Raw genomic sequence first — 22,171 nt, 5'->3', positions numbered from 1 at the left:
CATCTTCTATGTGATGCATGCTTTGTATAGTTTTATTTAATATATTTTCACACCAACCCTGTGGTAAAGTTCATGTTAATCCCATTTGTTCAAGGAAACTTAGACTTGAGGCCATTAAGTAAACTTGCTTCAGGTCGCACAAATGGCATGTGAATACAGCAACATCAAGATATGGTCACTCTGGGGCTTCCCTGGTGGCGCAGTGGTTGAGAGTCCGCCTGCCGATGCAGGGGATGCAGGTTTGTGCCCCGGTCCGGGAAGATCCCACATGCCACGTAGCGCCTAGGCCCGTGAGCCATGGCCGCTGAGCCTGCGCGTCCGGAGCCTGTGCTCCGCAACGGGAGAGGCCGCAACAGTGAGAGGCCCACGTACCGCAAAAAAAAAAGATATGGTCACTCTGGAATGGATAAAGAAGATGTGGTACATATATACAATGGAATATTACTCAGCCATAAGAAGGAACTAAATTGGGTCATTTATAGAGAAGTGGATGGATCTAGAGACTCATACAGAGTGAAGTAAGTCAGAAAGAGAAAAACAAATACCACATATATGTGTAATCTAGAAAAATGGTACAGATGAACCAGTTTGCAGGGCAGAAATAGAGACACAGATGTAGAGAACAAATGTTATGGACACCAAGGGGGGAAAGTGGCGGGGTGGTGGTGGTGGTGGTGTGATGAATTGGGAGACTGGGATTGACATGTATACACTGATGTGTATAAAATGGATAACTAATAACCTGATGTATAAAAAAATAAGATAAAATAATTTAAAAAAAAAAAAGGTAGGGTCAGCTCACCCAAAACCTACACTTTACTTCTTAGCTTTTTTTTTTTTTTTTTTTTGTGCTGTATGCGGGCCTCTCACTGTTGTGGCCTCTCCCGTTGCAGAGCACAGGCTCCGGACACGTAGGCTCAGCAGCCATGGCTCACGGGCCCAGCTGCTCCGCGGCATGTGGGATCTTCCTGGACCGGGGCACGAACCCGTGTCCCCTGCATCGGCAGGCGGACTCTCAATCACTGCGCCACCAGGGAAGCCCTACTTCTTAGCTTTGTAATTGATTTCTGTGTCCTTTGGCCCAATTCCAAAAGTGTGTTTTACCACTTCCAGATATACCTAAATATAACTAAAATAGATCTTTTGCCTCAAATAATATGAAAGATCTACTTTAAGGCAGGCCCTCCTCTGTAATAGTGTGGCTTCAGAGGACCCAGGGAAGTTCTTAAATATCTCAGTCGTTAGTATCTGAAGTGCCATCAGGGAACTCTCAAGATTTTCCATCCACAATTAGAGATGAGGTTTAAAATGTAGCACCCCCTTTTCCCTGTACGACTGATACTTGATCCTTTCTTAAGAATACGTTTCCGCAAAAAAAAAAAAAAAAAAAAAAAAAGAATACGTTTCCATTTGAGAGGAGTAAGAAGCTAAGTACTTAGAGAAGATACTCCTGAGGAAGAAGGAGGAGGAGAGGAAGAGCTGTAGTGTGGCGCTGGCCCAGGGATCGACCAGTGGAACAATAGTCCAGATACAAACCCATGCATATATGTAACATTTGTATATAACACAGCAGTCATACAGATTTGTGGGGAAACAATGGACTGTTGAATAAATGGTTCTGGGATAGTGGGATGTCTAAAAGAAAAAAACAATACCTACCTGGCACCATAAACAGAAAAATAAGTTCTAGGTGGATTAAAGATTTTAAAGTAAAATGGACTTTTGGAAGAATATGTAGGTGAAGATCTTTATGACCTTGTATAGGGAATATTTCTTAAACTAGATACAAAAAGATAACCAAAAAGGAACAGATTGATAAATTTGACCCCAGTTAAAAAAATGATAAAAAGACAAGCTCCAAGGTGGAAGGGGTTTGTATTTTATATTATCAACAAAGAAACATAAAGAGTCACAAATCAATTTGTAAAAAAAGAATAGCCCAATAGAAAAATGGACAAAAGATGTAACTAGGCATTTCACAACGAGGAAAAATAATTTCAAATAAAAATGAAAAGACCTCCACCAAGAAATGCAAATTAAAATCCACAATGAGATGCTATTTCACACCTACATTGGCAACCATTTAAAAATTTGACACCAAGAATTGGTGAGAATGTGGAGCAAAAAGGAACTCTCACACACCGCTATTTTGCCGTTGTAAATTAGAATCACCACATCAGAAAACTGTCTGATACTACCTTGCAGAGTTGACACACATGCCCAAATGTTCAGGATCAACAGAGAATGCGATACAACCTCTGTGAAGACAAGTCACCCCCACACCCCCCACACACACATGCACAAACACATACCGTTTGCATAAATGATACCATTTATATAAAGTTTAAAAATATGAAAAGGTCAATATGTTGTTTTGGATACATGCAGTGGTATGTGGAGCTGGCTGTGCCAACTTGGGAGAAATTGGCAAATGCTACAAATCAGAGCTATTTTTTTCCTTCTGGTGAGCCTGTTAAACATTTAGCAGTACACCATCAGATGCATGCATAGTAGTAAAATGATAAAGAAACACAAGAGAATAATAAACAGGTAGGGAGGGGCACACAGGGGCAGCAGTCCTTCAATGACAATTGTTCAAATGCTGCTCTTTCTTGCATGTAAACTATTTCATAAGAAAAACAAGAATGAGTAGGAGTTAGCTGGGCCAAGCAAGGGTTGGTGGTGGGTTTGGTGGGGAGGGTCTGGGTAGAGGTGGCAGCATAGGTGAATGGGAGAGAATGGTTAGCTGGGCATCTGCAAGTGCTGTAGTGAATTCTGACGAGCGGGTGAAGTGTGAGAAGTGAGAGCAGACAGGAGAGAGCAGATCACTGAGCACCTGTGTGCCAGGATAAACGGCCTGCATTAACTCTGGGCAGTGTTACGGAGCCCAAGCTTGCTCTGCTCGCCACAGGACAGGCCAATAAATGGGGAGACCAGTTGTTGGGGCAGGAATAACGACTTTACTTGGAAAGCCAGCAGACCGAGAAGATGGCAGACTAGTGTCTCTTTTACGCAGAGGAAGGGGAGAGTGGGGGCCCACTGCGATGCCTACCAGTGGTTGAGCGGGACTGCTATTGGTCGCGCCTGCCCGGCCCTTATTACAAGTGGAGTGAGGTCTCGGCAGGGTAGAGACAAGGTGGCAGGACAGTGAGGAAGTCGTGGTGACCTTGCTGAAAGATGAAAGCCCAAACAAGGCCATGGCTAGGAGGAGGATGAGCAGGGGAGGAGCCTGAGAGACGTCTAGGAGGTAAAATGGTCTGAGCTTGGTGACTGGGTATAGGATGTGAGTGGAAAACCACGCTGCTGCCCTCAAGGAGGTGGAGTGGAACTCCCCACTCTTTAAGGGTGGACTGTGAAATGACTTCCTTCGAAAGAGTACAATCCAGAAATGGGGAAATTAAAGTAACTTTATAGGGGAGAAATCTGACAAACACTACCTCAGCAGGTGATCAAGGTCAACCTTGACAGTGATGAGTCATGGTGATGGTACCTTTGACCTGATGGCATGAGGATGACACTTTACCTCTGTGGTCTTCCTTCCAAAGCACCCCAACCCCAATCTAAATCATAAGAAAAACATCAAACAATCCCAGTTGAGAGACAGTCTACAAAATACCTGACCAGTACTCCTTAAACTGTCAAAGTCATCAAAAACATGGAAAGTTTGAGAAACAGCTGTAGCCAAGAGGAGCCTCGGGAGACATGACAACTAAGTTTATTTTTTTTATTTATTTATTTTATTGGCTGCGGTATGTGGGGTCTTAGTTCCCTGACCAGGGATCGAACCCGCACCCCCTGCTTTGGGAGTGCGGAGTCTTAACCACTGGACTGCCAGGGAAATCCCCACAACTAAGTTTAATGTGATATCCTGGATCGGATCCTGAAACAGGGAAAAACAAAACAACACAAAACAAAATACGGCATTAGGGGCTTCCCTGGTGGTGCGGTGGTTAAGAATCCGCCTGCCAATGCAGGGGACCTGGGCTTGCAAGCGACACGGGTTCGAGCCCTGGTCCAGGAAGATCCCACATGCCGCAGAGCATCTAAGCCCATGTGCCACTACTACTGAGCCTGCGTGCCATAACAACTGAAGCCCGCACACCTAGAGCCCGTGCTGCACAACAAGAGAAGCCACCTCAATGAGAAGCCCACGCACCGCAGTGAAGGGTAGCTCCCCCTTGCTCACTATAACTAGAGGAAGCCCACGCGCAGCAGCAAAGACCCAACACAGCGAAAAATAAGTAAATAAATTTATTTAAAAAAACAAAACAAACAAAAGGCATTAGGGTAAAAACTAGGAAATCTGAATAAAGGATGGAGTTATGTTATAAATGATGTGCCGATATTGGTTATTATTTGTGATAAACGTACCATACTCATGTAACGTGTTAATGATAGGGGAAACCTGGTGTGGGGCATACAAGAGCTCTACTATCTTCACACCTTTTCTGAAAATCTAAAAGCATTCTAAAGTATTTATTTTTTAAAATTAGCCAAATCTATTTGTCTGAAAACTTAATTAAAACCAATTGCTACTCTCCTTAAAAACTGTTTTCTTTTTTTAAATTTACTTATTTTTTCTGAATTTTATTTTATTTTTTTATACAGCAGGTTCTTATTAGTTATCTATTTTATGCATATTAGTGTGTGTATGTCAATCCCCATCTCCCAATTCATCCCACCACCACGCCCCCGCCACTTTCCCCCCCTTGGTGTCCATACGAAAAACTCTGTTTTCTGAGTTGAGTGATCCTTAGGCTCACAGAATCAGTCCCAGTTTTCTCAATCCCTCTTCTACAGCACAGCTGAGAAGGCAGTTTGCTTAGGCAGGAAGGATTACAACTCCCAGAGTGCCCCTGTGCGGTTGTCAGGAGCAACCACGGAATGCAGACTAACAGATCCGCTGGAGTCAGGACTATCCACCGACTGACAACCAGCCAGCCATGGGCCAGGATTATTACTCTGTGCTCCAGATCACTCGCAATTCAGAAGATACCCAGATCAAGAATGCGTGAGTGGGGGCAGGAGCGAGGCTTTTGGGTTGTGCTGGGACAGGCCCACCCTCATCTCTTCCAAACTGAGCTTTCCTGCACAGCTTAGGGCAGGCAGGGTAGACCTTGTTCCTTTTCTTGCTTCTTGCACACCTACTTCCAGGCTTTGGGCTGGGTCAGGGTTCCCAATCCATCATCCTTTACTCTCTATGCCCTGTCTGCTCTCCTGGGTACCCTGGTTTTCCTAGCAATAAAATGGGAACAAAGGAGACTTTATGCTTAATATTATGGAGACCCAAAGTATTGTGAACAGGAGAGTGACCTGACCAGATGGATATATTACATATTTTATCCTGGCTGTCCACGTGGGGTTTTGGCATTGAATAAATTACATCTCTGAATAGTTCCATCAAGTCTTGGGGACTTTGTGGTGTGTCTAAGACAGGAATCAGCACATTTTTCTGAAAAAATATTTTTTGACGAATATTTACTGAGCGCCTACTTATATGGGTTCGGTGCAGTCTCAGCAGCTAGAGATATCGTGATGTGCAGCTTAACTTTGTTGGTGGATACAGATGTTGAGTAAGTCACAGCAAGCTTGATGAATGTTACAAAAGGGGATGTACAGGACATGTGGAAGCTATCTTGGAAGGAGAGAGACCCCTTCAGAAGCTGTCAGGATAATCAAGGCAAAAGATGAGGCTTGAAGCAGGGCAGTGGGCTGGAGAGAGAAGAGAGAATGGACTTTGAATTGTGCAGATGCTGCTCTGAGAACATTCCATCATTATTTCACTTAATCCTCACAACAGCCCTGAGAGGTAGGTACCATTATTATCCCAAGTAACCGGCAGAGCCAGTATTCAGACACCTTGCCTGCTCTAATTGCCTACCACGGGCCAAGTCCCATAGGGGATCTCAGTGGGGTAAGTGGAGAGAGTCTATAGTGTGGCTGGTGAAACAAGACACAAACCCGTTAATCAGAGAACAATTCGGGACAGTGTGTGATGTCACCCACTGTTCATAGCATTTCATTGGCCAGTGAGACCTGTCTAGGGAAAGGTCTCAAGGAGGGAGGGCAGTTGGAATGCAGAAAGATAAGCCCAACCTAAGCACTGGAAAGAGCCAGGTCTGAACCTAGGTTCTCCTATCTGCTAGCTGTGTGACCTGGGCAAATTGCTTAACCTTTTTGAGCCTCAGTTTTCACATCTCTTAAAAAAAATAAAATGAAAAATAAGAATTGTTGTGGTATTGAAATAGAATTATATGAGGTAATGAGCATGAAAATGCCCAGCAATCATTTGCGTCTGAAACCATGTCTTATAAAGAGTGATTAAAAGAGCCATATATGTTCCAAACAACAGTCCTTAACCTTTCTCCCCTGAAACAACTCTTTTTTAAAAAAAATTATTTATTTATTTATTTATTTTTGGCTGCATTGGTTCTTCATTGCTGAACGCGGGTTTTCTCTAGTTGCGGCAAGCAGGGGCTACTCTTTGTTGCGGTGCGCGGGCTTCTCTTGTTGCAGAGCACGGGCTCTAGGCATGTGGAATTCAGTAGTTGTGGCATGCAGACTCACTAGTTTGGCTCCCGGGCTCTAGAGCTCAGGCTCAGTAGTTGTGGCGCACGGGCTTAGTTGCTCCACAGCATGTGGAATCTTCCTGAACCAGGGCTCGAACCCATGTCCCCTGCGTTGGCAGGCGGATTCTTAACCACTGCGCCACCAGGGAAGTCCCCCTGAAACAACTCTTAAGGCATGAGTCACATGTTTGACACACTCTCCCATGGGAGTACCTAGATTTTTGACCCCTCCCCCCCAAAAAGGCTAAACTTATATAATGAACACAAGCACCACGATGATTCATAGTCGCCCAGCTATTAACTTCTCTCTCACTCATTCATCCGAGGCTGCCACATCTGGGCTGTGACTTCACCCCTTTCTCTCCCACCCAAGAAAGCAGGTGAATGAGAATGATGTTACTGCAGAGCTTAAAACCACTCAAGTTCATATGGAAAACTGAACTCTTCTCAAACCTCCTTACTTTTACTCACTGTTAGAGTTTTCCTGCAATTCTCACACCTGACTCCAACCTTTGTAATTGAGAAGGGCTGGTTTAGAAGTCTCAGGGAGGGTGTGAAAATTGCCTTCAAGTCTGTCAAGGTAGACAGAGCAGATTCTGTCTGTGAGGCCCCGCAGGGCAGAGCCAGGACCAGGACCCTCGTGGATGGAGGCAGAGTCGCAGGACAGCAGACCCAGCTCAGTAAGAGAAAGCTTTGCCTAAAAGTCAGACTGGCCCCATAGTGCAATGGGCTGCCTTGTGGGACAGTGATTTCACAACGTTTACTCGCTGCACTTGGTGCTAGGCACTGAGGACACAGAGAACTGGACACAGCAACTGGAGGGACTCACTCACAGGCTGGTGGGAGAGACAGATCCATCAGACACCTGTGGCACCACGTGCTAAGTACGAGGATCAAAGGCACTTGGGGATGTGGGAAAGAGTATCTCATCTAGACTGGAAACTGCAGTCAGGGAAGACATGCTGGAGGAGTTGACCCCTGAGTTGAATGTGGAAAGATGAATAAATATTTGCCAGGAGGAGATGAAAGGGGCTGGAGAGGGGTGAGCATTCCAGGTAAAGGGAGGAGAATGTCAAAGCCATGAGCAGTGCAGAGTGTGGAGTTTGGAGCCTGGAGAGAAGGACAGGAGAGGTCGTGGGAGCAGGGAGGGAGAGCTGTGAGTGAGAAGGGCAGAGAGAGAAGCGGAAGTTGAATCTCAGAGACATTTGAATTTTATGCTGAAGACAAAGGGGGAACCAGTAAAGGGTTCAGGCAGGAGAGTGACTTGGTCAGGGAGCATTTTAAAAACATCAGATTAACAAAAGAGAGAGAGAGAGATCAAACTGGTGGCAGCACACAGAATAGACTGGAGAGGGGGAAACTGGAAACAGGAAGACATGGTTCTGCAATGGTTGTAGGGATGAAGAAGCAGCAAGAAAACATTATTTAGAAGGAAAAGCTGATGTGCCTTGGTGACTGATGAGATGGGGGTGGAGGGGACGAAGGAGAACTTGGAGTGGAAGATACTCAGCTTTTCCACTTCAGGGTCTGGACAAATGCGGAAAAGTTTAGGGAATGAAAATGTGTGCACGTTTGGGCTCATTGAGGTTGTGGGGCCCGTGAGACACTGGAGAGGAGGTACTGAGTAGGCAGCTAGGTACAGAGGTCTGGAGCCAAGGGAGCGAACTGGTTTGAGATAGAGATTTGGGAATCATCAGCGTGTAGCTGGTGCTCAAAGCCGTCGGCCAGCTGAGCTTGTCCACGGAGTGTGTGTGGAGTGGAGTAAGAAGCACGGCAGAGCGCTGGGGTCACCGGCATGGAAGGTGTGAGCAGGGCTGAGGAGACGCCCTGTGACCCGGCGGACCGTGTGTGGGACCACGTGTACTGAGTGACTGAGGAGGCTGTGCGGATGCCCTCCTTTTGCTCCTGCAGACCCCCGCCCCACCTTTCTGCACCCTGCTCTCTGCTCTGGGAGACTGGCCCATATGAACTGCATCAGTAGACCTCCTGGCCCTCAGGCTTTCAGATGCATCCTGCAAAAGGAGCACAAGGCAGGAGATTGGGAGGGAGGAGGGTGGGGCAGGGGCATTTATTCCCAGCTCCCTTCTTATGGGATCTCTTCAGGTTGGCTATGGCCCTGAATCAAAGATCACAGCTTTTACCAAGGCCCTGTCCACACACTCTCTCCTGTGGGATTTCAGTAACCTCTCCCTCCCCTCACTGCTACAGGCTCATGGGTGGTCAGGGCACCTCAGGACTCGTAGCCTCAAGGGATTGTGCTGTCCCTTGTGGTTTCCTGCCCCACCTCTCACAGCTTGGTGTGTGGTCCATTATTAAACTCTCCACAAATCACCAGCTCGTGCCACGTCTTTCCTCCTGGGATGTAATGATACAGATCCCCAGATGCTGCAGGTGTGGCATTACTGTGTGGTAGGATTGGGCAGACACATAAATGGAGGAAAGAGGGACTTCCCTGGTGGTCCAGTGGTTAAGAATCCACCTTCCAATGCAGGGGATGCGGGTTCGATCCCTGGTCAGGAAACTAAGATCCCACATGCTGCGAGGCAATTAAGCCCACGTGCTGCAACTGCTGAGCCTGCACACTCTGGAACCTGCCACAACAAGAGAGAAGCCTGAGCACCGCAACAAAAGATCCTGCATGCTGCAGCGAAGATCCCACATGCCACAACTAAGACCTGACTGACACAGGCAAATAAATAAACAAACAAATAAATAAATAAAAAAGAAATAGGGGAAAGAATGAGCACAGAGGGGGAGACAGTGAGATGACCTGATCTGTGCTGAGTGCCTCTCTGTGCCAGGCCCACTGACACCTTATTTTACCTAATCTTCCCAAGAAGCCTGTGTGTCAGTTCAGACACCAAGACAGAATTAGATGTGCAAGAAGTGTTTCAGGGAAACAACTGTGAGGATGAAGCGGGACTAGGAATGTGCCGGGAAGCCTTCAGACCATAGTGCAGGTCTGATGCTTGTGAAAGGCTAGAGGGAAGGAAGGGCTGGGTAGGGAGGGCTGCAGTGTCGTCCAGAGAAAATCTCAGCCAGGCTGATGGGGAGGCCTCAAGCAGAGGTTGGGCATTGGAGGAGGCTTGGGTCCTGTAGGGCTGGCCCAGCACTGATACCCCAACAAGCATAGGCATAGGTTGGGAGCAGCTTGGGGCCAGTGCAGCCTCAGCACAAATGGCCAGTGGCGCAGCTACTGGGACTGTCAGTCAACCATGCTTCCGACACTGGGTTCTCTTCCAGGGGATCTGAGTGTTGTGCCTCCCTGGCCACCACAGCCCTGATTTATAGCTGGAACATCAAAGCTCCGAGAGACCACCAGGCAGCAGACAGCAGAGCCAGCTCTGAACCTTGGTCTGTGCCTCAGGATATTAACCCTCCTTGCTCTAGGTACCGGAAACTTGCCCTTAAGAACCACCCATTGAGGTCCACTGAGCCATCCGCAGCGGAGGCATTCAGGCAAATAGCAGAGGCCTACGATGTGCTGAGCGACCGTGAGTGACTGGGACTGAGCATGGAGGGTGGCTCCTCTGTCCCGCGTCTCTGGTAATGTCATCCTCATGTCTCTGAGCGTTGGGCTTTCTGAGGGGGCCTGACAGAGAGTAAGCATTCCTCTTCCCTGCCCAGAATCTAAACTAATTGAGAAAGAAAACATAATGAACTGCCTTTCTCAGTAGACACAAGCTAAGGTGGAGGACGTGGTGTGGAGAGCCCCCAGATTAGGCTGACGTGCTCCCCTAGTCTCAGCAGTGCAGGACCTGGGTCAGGGCCCCCCGCCCCCGCAACATGCCCCATGCCCGACCCGTCCCCTGCAGGACTGCAGAGTGAGATGCTTGCTGCCCAGGAAAGAAGGCTAAGGCTGAGGCAGACACGCCCAGTTATTCCCTGATTACCAGCAAGCTAAATCTCCATCTCCCCGAGGACAGCATATGTACAAAGGGACAGAGAGGGGTCTGTGATTAGGAAATCTCTCTCCTATGGAAAACTGAAGCCTAGGGAAAGAGATCCCCCGCCCCTGCCCGAGGCAATGCCCACATGGGTTCCCTAAGGGCTTGCCCTGGAGTCTGTAATCATGGATACTGTGCAGAAGAATGGCCAGACACTAATGTTTCTCCAGCCCCAAGTTTTCAGGACTTCGGACTCTAAGATTTCAAAGCTCTAGAATTTGGAAGGTCTAGAGTTCTTACATCCTACAATCTCAAGGCTCTAGGATTCTATTTACACCACAAAGGACAGTAGCTGTGATGACTGAGTTAAGCCAAACCCCAGGATGAGAGCCCGACCCTCAGTCTCTCACTGTCTTCTCCAATTCCCACCCCTCCCGCAGCAAGTTTCAGTCTTTGTCATCTCTCCTCTGGGCCATGGAATCATACCTAGGTCCACCCAAGATGAAATGAAATCCCTAACTTCTAGAGTCTGCCAGACAGCAGGCACCTTAGAAATGAGGCTGTTTTCGCCCCGCCCCTTCCTCTCTGCCCCATATCCTTCTGCTTCCCAGCCCTCCAGCTCTCTTAGCCCCTATGCTGGATCCCTCCTCAAGGTGACACTTATCCACAGCTGTGAAAAGAGGCATCTATGACAAGTTCGGAGAGGAAGGCCTGAAGGGCGGAATTCCTCTGGAGTTTGGATCGCAGACCCCGTGGACAACTGGTTACGTCTTCCACGGCAACCCGGAAAAGGTTTTCCATGAGTTCTTCGGGGGAGATAACCCCTTTAATGGTAAGAGGTCCTGCCTGCCCCTTTGCCTTACTGGGAAGGACATAGCTATAGACGATGCTTTTCTCTGAGTAGTCTTGTTTACTTTAAGAAATATATAGTCCATGGTAAAAAAAAAAAAAAAATTTTTGTAAAAGATATTCCAGTCCTCCATTCCTTCCCCAGAAGCAGCCACTCACTGTTAACAGTGTTTGTATCCTTCTAGAAATATTCTATGGATTTATGAGCTTATATTTATTTTTACATAGCCTTTTATTTTGTTAAGGAAATGGGACCACATTATATACACTGATTTTTTTTTCACTTATATCTTGGAGATTATCTTATTATACATTATATTGTAAACAGATCTACTTTATTCATTTTAATGGCTGCATAAGATTTCAATGTACAAGCGTGTGTTAGTGAGATGAATACAGGGATGGATGTGTGAATGATCCCAGGTTTGAGGCAAACTGACAAAAAGAGTTGATTTCCAAGGCTCCGAATCATCATGCAAGGACAGTTCACCTTCAGACCTGTCTTCCTGGCTCCAGTTAAACAACTCACAGAGTCTAGATTTTCATTGCCTGGCTCCCGCAGCCCCTTCTCCCTGGCTATACTACAGCTTGTCTGCATTTCAAAGGTTTCCTCTTCCTCTTCTCCACATTGATATGTTAAGTGGGCTACAGCCTGCTCAGAGGCCCCTCCTACTGTGCATTGCCTTCACCTGTCTGCCAGAGGAAGCTGAGTTTATAAACTCCAGGTGAAACTGGAAAAGCAAGGGACTTGGAGTCAGAGGGCCTGTTTCAAACCCATGCACCACTGCTTATGAGCTGTGTGATTCTGGACAAATCTCTTCACCTCTCTGAAACCTCAGCTTCCTCACTGTTAAACAGCCAGTTCCTCACAGGTCATTATCAAATGAGATGATCTTTATGAAAATGGGCTTTGGAGTCAGAAAAATGCCATACAATGGGCCTATCTCTCCCAGGGACAGGTGCATGGAGAAGAAGCTATTCAGAGGAGCGAAACCAGAGCTTACAGGGGCATTGCTCATTAGGGAAGGTCAAATTCATGGTATGGGGGTCCCTCAGGCAGTGCCCAGGAGTTATACTGCTATAGTGCTTCACCGTAGGGGTTCTTGTGTCCCATCTCCCTGCAGAATTGAGGGGCTTGGCTTCCTGTGACCTGGCTTTTGGGGTGTCTGAGACCTGGCACACCATAGGTGCTGGGAGAACAAATGAATTCAACCATGCAAGAGGGGACCCGGTAATTCACAGGCCTCTTGATGACCCATCACATCTTTTTTTTTTGAATTTTATTTTATTTTTTATACAGCAGGTTCTTATTAGTTATCTGTTTTATACATATTAGCGTATATATGTCAATCCCAATCTCCCAATTCATCACACCACCACCACCCACCACTTTCCCCCCTTGATGTCCATACGTTTGTTCTCTACATCTGTGTCGATGACTCATCACATCTTAAGGGGACAGAGTGTGACACCACCTTGCCCTCCCTAGCCTAAGGTCATTCTAGCCTGCAAAGTTCTTTTTGTGATATTAACCAGGAGGGGCAGAGTACAGAAAATCTTAATTATGATAGTGATCCCTGCAGTTTACAAAGGGCTTCATTAACCATAGTGGTTAAGGGCACAGGTTCTGTAGTCAAATCCTCCTGTGTTCACATCCCAACTCTAATACCACTAGCTGTGGGACTGTGAGCATTTTGTTTGACCTCTCTGGGCCAATAAGATAATATCGCAAAGAGTTGAGAACAGCACCTGACACATAGTAAGCTCTCAGTGAGTTTTGTTTTTAGTTATTTTTTTTAAAGATTTTTTTTTGATGTGGACCATTTTTAAAGTCTTTATTGAATTTGTTACAATATTGCTTCCGTATTATGTTTTGGTTTTTTTGGCTGCGAGGCACGTGGGATCTTAGCTCCCTGACCAGGAATCGAACTGGCACCCCCTGCATTGCAAGGCAAAGTCTTAGCCACTGAACCACCAGGGAGGTCCCTCTGAGCTAGTTTTAGTTCATCATCATCTTGTTATCTGATCCTAATGGTGGAAGGCAGGTCAAGCATGTTACCCCATCCCACAGGCTGAGAAACTGAAGCCCGGACGATTGCAGTGCACCTCAAGGGCAGGGGCTCTTTGCACTAGGATGGAAGGTGGGGCAGCAAGAGGGGTTATGGGTGTAGAGCTGGGAAGGGCTAGAAGAAGTTGAGGAAAGAGGAGTTTGGGAACATGTTGGTGACATCTCTAATTTGTTAGGAACCCTGTCTCTCCCCATCTCAGCTGCTGACTTCATAGAAATTTGAGTCTGGGGTCTCTAGTGGTCTTGGGCTGGGCTGAACAGGGAGGACAATGGAGCCTGGGGAAGGGTGGGGAGGACTGGCATGCTGTGACCCTCCTCCATAAAAGCTAACAGCACATCATTTCTGGCACTACCAGCCACTGCCACCAGAGGACACTGCTCTCTCCTCTGAGGCAGCCAGAGTTGAGGAGCACTTCCCCAGAGGTAGGGGTGGGGTGGGGGAGGGAGGTAGGGAAGTGTGGGTGAAGGGAGTCCAAAGTGGGGGATGAAGCATTAGAGGGCATCAAGAGATGGTAATCCTTGGATCTACAGTTGAGAATGTTACTGAGTCCAAGCTTCTACTGCTTGCTGCAGGACAGGCCAATAAATTGAGAGATGAGTTGTTGGGGGCAAGAAATAGTGACTATATTTGAAAAGCCAGCAAACCAAGAAGATGTGGACTCATGTCCCAAAGGACCATCTTGCCTGAGTTAGAATTCAGGCTTCCTTTATACCAAAAGAGGAGGGGGTAAAGTCACATTTCCTAGCTCCAGTCAGCCTCAGGAGGGGAGGTGTTAATTTCTTCCTCCCTGCAGTCATTCACAGGTGAGCCTGGTCAGGATGTTTCCTGTGAGCTAAACAAGGGTATTTTAGCTTAATGCTCATTACCTGGGAGGTAGGGTTCCCAGAGATGGGCCATTACGTATAATTTAAGCTTATAGGTAACATCCGTTTAGTGATTAACTTGTAATAGAATACAAAGGTTCTTCCCTATTACAAGGACAGCTCGTTGGCCCGGCCAAACAGTCTGAGTCTGCGAGGTGGGAATGGGAGTCTGGGTATTACACTTGGGGACTGAAGAGGTCGGAGGATTGTCTATGAATCCGAGTTTCTGGACACAATTTCTCCTACTCCTCGCCTCTCCCCACCTCCTGCAGAGTTTTTTGATGCAGAAGGAAATGAGGTGGACTTGAACTTTGGGGGACTCCGGGGCCGAGGGGTCAAGAAACAGGACCCCCCAGTCGAACGAGACCTCTACCTGTCCCTGGAGGACTTATTCTTTGGCTGCACCAAGAAAATTAAGATCTCCCGAAGGGTGAGTACTTGGGAGCCACCTTCTATCCCCTCCAACCCTACTGGTCACCTCCTCCCTGACCTTAACTGGAGACCTCAGGTATGGTCTCTCACAGAATCATGGAATCTTAGATTTGGAGATGGTAGAATTCTAAAGTCTGAAGTTTGGAAGGGACAATTGAGGGTATTAGCCTGGTTCTTTCCTAGTGCAGGAATCCCCTCTATGTGCTTCTAACTGGGACGAGGCTGTTCTTCTCAGTTCAGCCCCATCCCTGAGGGAAGAGGGAGGGCTGTGGGTGGGAGGAGTCTCCTGTGAATTCTCTCTGGGCATTACCAGACCATACCCTCTGGGTTTCATCTGGGTGTCTGCCTCATGAGTAAGAAGGAGCTGTGTGGGCATGGGGGGTGGGCTGGGGGACAGTTCCCAAGGGGACTGGTTGAAGAAGACCCTCAGTGCCCCAGGGTCCAGACCCTGCATTGGCCCTGTCCCATGGTCCAGCCCTGTGCTAGGCACATGAGCGAGGCCACCTCACACTTTGCCCAACAGAGGAGGTGCCAGTTGTAGCCATGCTTTCCACAGATGGCATCCATCTGGGTACATGATTGGAGAATAGATGGATGACATAACAGAGGAATGCTTTGGGTGAGGCTGAGATATGTTGCCCTCTGTGGTCTTTCTCCCTTCGGGATTAAGAGACCTGCCAGAGGCTCAGGGCCAAAGCCTCTAGGGTGGGAGAGGAAGTGAGTGCATGTTCACCGTATGTCTGTTAGAAGCCAGGGCCACATGATTTCTAGGGCTGGAGTTGTGGCCTTGATCGACTCATGGTGACTGCTTGGCACCTCAGGCCCTAACCCCATGACACGCCATGCCATCCTGGAATCATGAGCTCTTGGTTCCAGTGGAATAGGGTGGGAGTGGGGATGGCTCAGGGCAAGTTCTCCCCATTGCTAGAGAACTGAGCTGAGCACAGATCCCATGGAGCATCCCTCACGTGTGTAAAGGCCAGCTGGGAAATCCTGAGCAAATCTCCCTCCCCTGTCATCTCGCTACAGGTGCTGAACGAGGATGGGTACTCCTCTACCATCAAGGACAAGATCCTCACAATTGACGTGAAACCTGGTTGGAGGCAGGGCACACGTATCACCTTCGAGAAGGAAGGGGACCAGGTGAGAAGAAGGGAAGCTGCCTAGGGACAGTCACATGGGTTCATGTCGTGGGAAGACTGAGGGGGAAGGAGGCAATGCTTTTTCTTGCCCCTATGAGCCCTGGTCTGGAAGGGAGACCGGTCTGCAGCGTGGGTGAGCTGATCCCTAATGCCCCTTCCGAGGGACAGAGCCTCGCACGATGCCTCGGGGATTGGGTAGCCCAGGGCTTCTCCCCATTTTGCAGAGTGAGAAGCTGAGGCCTAGAGAGGGAAGGGACTTTCCCTGGGCAAGAGCACCAGAACTGAAAGGAGAATCCAGTCCTAACATCAGTGTTCTTCCTGATTTTCTTTAGTGTTTCTCTGAGTAAAGCCCAACTATAGGAGCTACGCAGAAACCATTTATTTATAATAATTTTAAATTAAATACTTACTTAAATAAAAATATAAAATTATTGTCCAAGGCATGCCGAATCCTCAAGTCCTGAGAAGAGGCAGGATGATGGTGTCTTTGGAGCCAGAGTGATGAATTCCTCTGCCTGTACTTCTTGCCCCCTTTCTCACTTATGAAACACCTACTTTCGAAAAACCCTCTTCAAGACCCAGTTCCAATGCTCTGGGCATCCTTCCCTGACCTCCCCTCTGGGTCAGTGCCTTTCTGAGCTCCTGCCTCTGGGTTCCCTTTATCACATTCTTGAGCCTGCTGAGGATTCACTGTGTGCCTGTTTCCTCCACTAGACTGGAAGCCCTTGGGGGTGGTGGCCAGTCTGATCCCTCTGTCCCCAGTGGCCAGAAGAGACCCAGCAGCAGAGCTCTGGAACTTAATGAAGCTTGGCAGGATAGACTTGCAGGCAGTTCTCTGTCCCCAGTACAGTGTTCTGCCCTCCAGCTGCGTGCGTCTACTTGGGCTGCTCAGTAGAGGACAGTAATGGGGATAGAGCAGGATTCTTTGGGGTAGGCTTCTCAGAGGAGGGGCTATGAAGCCAGACTGGAAAGGCCCTTCCAGAAAACCTGGTCTAATCTCCTCATTGTTCAGAGGAAGACATGGGGACAATAGAGGCAGAAACTTGGCCAAAGTCACACAGCCAATTAGGCCTTGTCATCCCTTGGCTCACCCTGTCCAGGGTCCCAACATCATCCCAGCCGACGTCACCTTCATCATAAAGGAGAAGCTACACCCTCGCTTCCGCAGGGAGAACGACAACCTCTTTTTTGTGAACTCCATCCCCTTGGGCAAGGTGAGTGGGCAAAGTGGAGGAACAAGGGGTGGGCAGATCAGAGCGAGGCCCCCCCACCCCGTGGGAGGCCCCGAGGCAAGCAGGCCTCACTCCCCTCTCCCCCTGGTGCATGGCGCAGGCCTTCAGAACGTGATACGTGCCACACAAAACCTTTGTGGCTGTCTTCACTCCTGAGCGTGAGTGACCCCTCTGCGCCCTCACAACACAAGCAAGAAATTGGCACCAGCCTAGACTTTGCCACCCCTCCCCGACCCCACCTGCGGTCAGGCACTGAGTCCTGTTAATTCCACCTCCAAATCTCTTTCCACTTGGTCCACTTCTGTTCAGCCCCACTGTCCAGGTCTGTGCATCTGGGTGTGTGCAGCAGCCCTCTCAGTGGCCTTCCTGCCTTTCTTCTCATCTCCTTCAGGCACTTCCCCACCAGGGTCTTTCCACAAAGTCATCTGACCCTGCCACACTCCTGTCTAAACATCTTTGCATGGCATTCAAGGCCCTCTGCTGTCTGGCCCCTGCTGACCTCATCCCCTGCACTCCAGCCACTGCCACTTAGAGCTCCTGCCCATTGGGTGCATTCTTTTTCACACTCTCGTTCTCTTGCTTATGCTGGGCCCTCTGCCTGGAGTGCTGTCTGCCCACCTTGTCTAACTGGTAGGCTCCTCCTCACCCTTTGAGGCCTTCATCAACTGCTACCACCACTATGGAGCCCTCCTGCCCCACCCCAGAATGGTTTGGTGGACCCGCCACCTTGGCTCCCACCGACCTCTTTACTTCCCTCTGTCATAACATGTATCAACATCACTCTTATCTCCCAGACTGTGAACTCCTTGAGGGCAGGTAATAGCCTGGCTCACTCACCTATTAGTCCTTGAACATCCTTCTGTCTCCAGTGTGTAGGGCCTGGCACTGAATAGTCTCATAAAGTGCCTTCAAAAGAGAGTGGACATGGGGACCTCCCCCACTCCCACCTTTGGCCTTAATGTCCTCTAGGCTCTGACCTGCTGCACCGTGGAGGTGAAGACCCTAGATGACCGTCTGCTCAACATCCCCATCAATGACATCATCCAGTGAGTCCATCTGCTTGGGCCCCAATACGCAGAAGGGCTGCCTGGTCCTTAGAGGGTGTGTCGGACAGGCTGGCCTGGTATAGTTGTTCAGGTTGTACCCAGCACAAAGGGGTGAGAGAGACTGAAATCCAGCCCCCTCTCTGGCCAAGCTGCGGACCACATTCACTTGGCAAATGAAGTGCCTTTTTCTAACTTGCATGAAGCCATTGTGGAGGCCAGAGGCCCCCTGTGTTGGGAAATCCTTGTTGCCTTCATCCTCTAGAAGTTCTAGAGTTCTGAGTTGCATCTCCTAAGCCCTCTTCCAAGCAAGGCCCTCTGCATGGGAATCTCAGCAGCCCAGCACTCCCCCACCCCAACCCAGGGTCTGCTGCTTGTCCTGTTTCCCATCTAAAATGGGATTCCTGGAATCCACCATCAGAGCCTCAGTGTAAACGGTTTTCAGGGAGCAAGTTGTCTGGAAGAAGCCAGTCTCCTCTCCCCTCCCACTGGTTCTAGAAGCTGCTGACTGCCCCACACCTGAGGTTTTCTGGGCAGGGGCGGGTGTGCTGCTCTGGGGTGCCCTCTGAGCCCCCTTCTTTCATCTTCCCGTCTCAGCCCCAAGTACTTCAAGAAGGTGCCAGGTGAGGGGATGCCGTTGCCAGAGGACCCCACCAAGAAGGGGGACCTCTTCATTTTCTTCGACATCCAGTTCCCCACCCGCCTCACACCCCAGAAGAAGCAGATGCTGCGCCAGGCATTGCTGACATAACTCTGGTGGGCTGGGGACGGGAGTAGGGGGAAGAGAAGGCTAGCTGGGCCTGACCCCACCCCTACCCCCAGCACGGGAGCCAGCCCACTGCACAGGCATGACGTGAGGACCGGATGGCATGGGGTTTTAAACTGATACAATAAAGTTTTATTTTCTATCCTCCAGCTACACCCAAGAGAGTGTGTGTTGGAGGGAGAAGAGCTTCATACAGCCCTTCTTGTGGAGCAAGGGGAAGGGCAGGGCTCAAGAAGCTGAGGACCTGGGACCCTGTCCTGGCTGTGTGAGCCTGGCCAGGTCCCTGAGGGTTCAGAGCCTCTGTGCTCCCACCTTGATAGCGTGGGGCAATGCTGCATCGTCTCTGAGGGTCCCCAGTTCTATTTCTCATGACACACGATCTTTGGAAGGGCAGTCTCTAGTGTGATACAGTCACATTGTACTCAGGAAAGCAAAGCACAAAGAGAACAAAACACTTGTCTCAGGTCACACAGGGCTCAGTGGCAAAGCTGAGAACCTTGAAGGCCACTTCCCACAGCCTCACTCTGCTTAGATTAGAGGCGGCACGAGGGACACAAGTGCTGGAAATGACTTTGGCTTCTGCCTTGCCTGGGCGACCTCTAGGCAGGTCTTAGAACTGGGCTCCCAATCCCGCCGCTCACCCTTTGGATGTTATTATCCATCTTGTTAGTAAAGCAGAACCCATAACCCTCCTCAGGCAGCTCATTGGTGTGAGTGCTTAGTGAACTCACTGCTTAGATTATCAGGGTTACAGTATTGCTACCAGTGTGGCCTGGGGGAGTGCCAGCCTCCAAGCCCAGCTGGGCCTTTGCAGACCACACCTGCTTCCCCAGCCTGCCTTCCATCGACAGTGCAGCACGCACCTCTTCCGTGCCAGGGGAGGTGCCCTTCACTTGAGTCTGGACTTGGGCTAAGAGACATCCAAGCTGACAGAGAGGGTGGCCACTCTTGTGAAGTGACTTAAGAGGTGCCAGAGGGAATTCCCTGGTGGTCCACTGGTTAGGACTCCACGCTTTCACTGCTGAGGGCCTGGGTTCAATCTCTGGTCAGGGAACTAAGATCCTGCAAGCCACATGGAGCAGCACCTGCCCCCAAAAGAAAAAAAAAAAAAGAGGTGCCTGAAAAGGGCCCCATAATATCCATACTGCTTGGATTCCACCATTCAAAGCTTTTTTTTTTTTTTTTCTGTACGTGGGCCTCTCGCTGTTGTGGCCTCTCTCGTTGTGGAGCACAGGCTCCGGACGCGCAGGCTCAGCGGCCATGGCTCACAGGCCCAGCCGCTCCGCAGCATGTGGGATCTTCCCGGACCGGGGCACGAACCCGTGTCCCTTGCATCGGCAGGCGGACTCAACCACTGCGCCACCAGGGAAGCCCCAAAGCATCATATTAGCTTAAGGTTTTTTCCTTAAATGGGGGCTCAGTAGCACCAGTCAGCCATTTTTAAACCATCAGGGAGAAAGCAGCAGACCTTGAGACAGAGTCTGACCCAGGGTTCACTAAGAAATGGGGGCTTTGGAGTTAGATGCACCTCAGATGTTCTACTTAACCAGCTGTGTACCCTTGGGCAAATCGCTTCACCTCTGAGGCTATTTACAATCCCTATCTTGCAGGGCTGTGGAAACCAGAAGAGTGAAGCAGACTCTGCCCTGAGGCAGGACCCAGGTGGAGAGGTGGTGGTAGGTGCCCTGTTCTGAGAGCAAGCAAGTGGGTCAGGGCCTGCCTTGTGAAACTCTGGTGCTCCAGCTCTCCTCTAGGGCAGCAGCAAGGCCTGCTCTTAACCTTTTCCTCATGGTGAGACTCTCAGGCCTGTGAGAGCCATTTATGAGATTGTTGTTATTACCTCAGTGTGGTCTTCAGTGCTACCTTGTGAGTCATGTATTTTATAGGCATTAAGGGTTGAGGAGTTACTGAGGCCTCCTGGTATGCTGTCCAGTGGTTCCTGCCACCTTTCCCAGCCCCTCATTGTCTCAGGGTCATGCCTAGAACTGTGATGAAGTCTGGTGGCCTCATGTCCATGCCAGTGTCTGAAACACAAGGCTGGTGAATGAGCCAGCTGACAATGCCTAAGGCAACAAATTGCCCCTCAGTTTTCTCTGGTGCAAAACAAATCCTGCCTCAGAGGATTAATGTGAGAATTAAGGTGCATTAAGTACATTGACCGGGTCCTCCACTTATGCCGACTCCCTGCCACCTTCACCCTGGCTTGACTCAGGGCACCCAACCCTGTCCCTCTTGGGGACTATGAGACCTCAGCTCAAAAGTAAGGTGAGGTTGTAAGTCAACTATACTTATAAAAATAAAAATAAAAAGTAAGGTGAGGAATCCTGGGCCCTCTTTCCTTCTCTACAACCCTAATATCCTGGACCCCTTGCCCAAGCACTGAAGGGCCCAGCCTCCAGCTCTGACCAGTGGGGAAGGCACAGTAGCACCAGCTGACTTAAACAGGAAGGTCATGTTCTCTGGGCTTGGCTCCACAGCTGCCCAACAGGATTCCTGAAGGACCCCAGCCCCTAGGGGAAAAGTGCACAGGGCGAGGGAGGAATCTGAGTCCTAGTCCCAGTTCAGCTGCTGATTTCCTATGTGTCCTTGCCTGCATGACCTGTCTCAGCCTTCAGCTTCTTCAGACATCTATAAAATGGGCCTGGATGGCTTAATTCTAAGGGCCCAGCCCTTCACGAGATGCCTTGGGATTCTGGAACCTCAGAGTCCCCTAACCCTTGAAACAGAAGTAGCCCTGCCCACCTGCTTTCCTGACTGGAGACAGATGGTAGGAAGAGGGACAGGGAGGCTGACACCCCTGGTTTGTCACCACCTCCCTGGGTGAGGGTGAGACTCTAAATGGAAAGACTCCGGCTGAGGCTGGGTGTCTGCTCTACAGCCTGTCCCACCCAATGCAGTTATACCGCCTCCTAAGGGTATGACTGTGGAGGATGGGAAGCAACCTGACTTGCCCTCACTAAGCCTGGGACTTGGGGGAGGTGGATTTCCCATTTGTAAAATGGAATAAAATAAGCCTACAGCATCTAAGGTTCCTAAGTTCCTCTAAATCTTCCAAGCAGCACAGGAGAAGCAGGGCAAACAGGAACACTCATTTTGCAGATTAACAGGCCCAGGGCCAGCTGGGGAGTTGGAAAGGCAGGTACTGGAGTACCAGACACTGGTGAGTGAAAGCTCAAGTGGTCTGGCGAGAGAGCAAGACCACTGCTGACTCCAGGCTGCTCCTTTACTTGCCACCTCAGCCCTGGCCTGGTCTGGAAAGAGAAGCAGACCAGATGACCTCCACCCAGATTGCTGGAGGAAGATGGGTCACACCCCCCTT

General features: G+C 49.4%; 1 protein-coding gene across 2 annotated transcripts; it reads left to right on the top strand.

The window, feature by feature from the left end:
* Positions 1 to 4,755: 4,755 nt before the first annotated feature.
* DNAJB13 (DnaJ heat shock protein family (Hsp40) member B13) lies at positions 4,756 to 22,126 on the top strand. Of its 2 annotated transcripts, XM_082626554.1 has the most exons (8): positions 4,929 to 5,011; positions 9,960 to 10,063; positions 11,127 to 11,288; positions 14,510 to 14,667; positions 15,699 to 15,812; positions 16,912 to 17,025; positions 18,013 to 18,089; positions 18,684 to 22,126. In XM_082626554.1, exons 1-8 carry the CDS (start codon positions 4,944 to 4,946, stop codon positions 18,835 to 18,837), a joined length of 951 nt encoding a protein of 316 aa, XP_082482680.1. In that variant the 5' UTR covers positions 4,929 to 4,943; the 3' UTR covers positions 18,838 to 22,126. The 2 variants fall into 2 exon arrangements, with proteins under 2 accessions (XP_082482681.1, XP_082482680.1); XM_082626555.1 differs by lacking the exon at positions 9,960 to 10,063 and having other exon boundaries at positions 4,756 to 5,011.
* The last annotated feature ends 45 nt before the right edge of the window (positions 22,127 to 22,171 follow it).

The sequence above is a fragment of the Mesoplodon mirus genome, assembly GCF_964341445.2.
Source record: "Mesoplodon mirus genome assembly, chromosome: 7".
Lineage (NCBI taxonomy): Eukaryota > Metazoa > Chordata > Mammalia > Artiodactyla > Ziphiidae > Mesoplodon > Mesoplodon mirus.
Note: the sequence above shows the minus strand (reverse complement) of the source record. Positions and strands in the feature narration are given on the sequence as shown.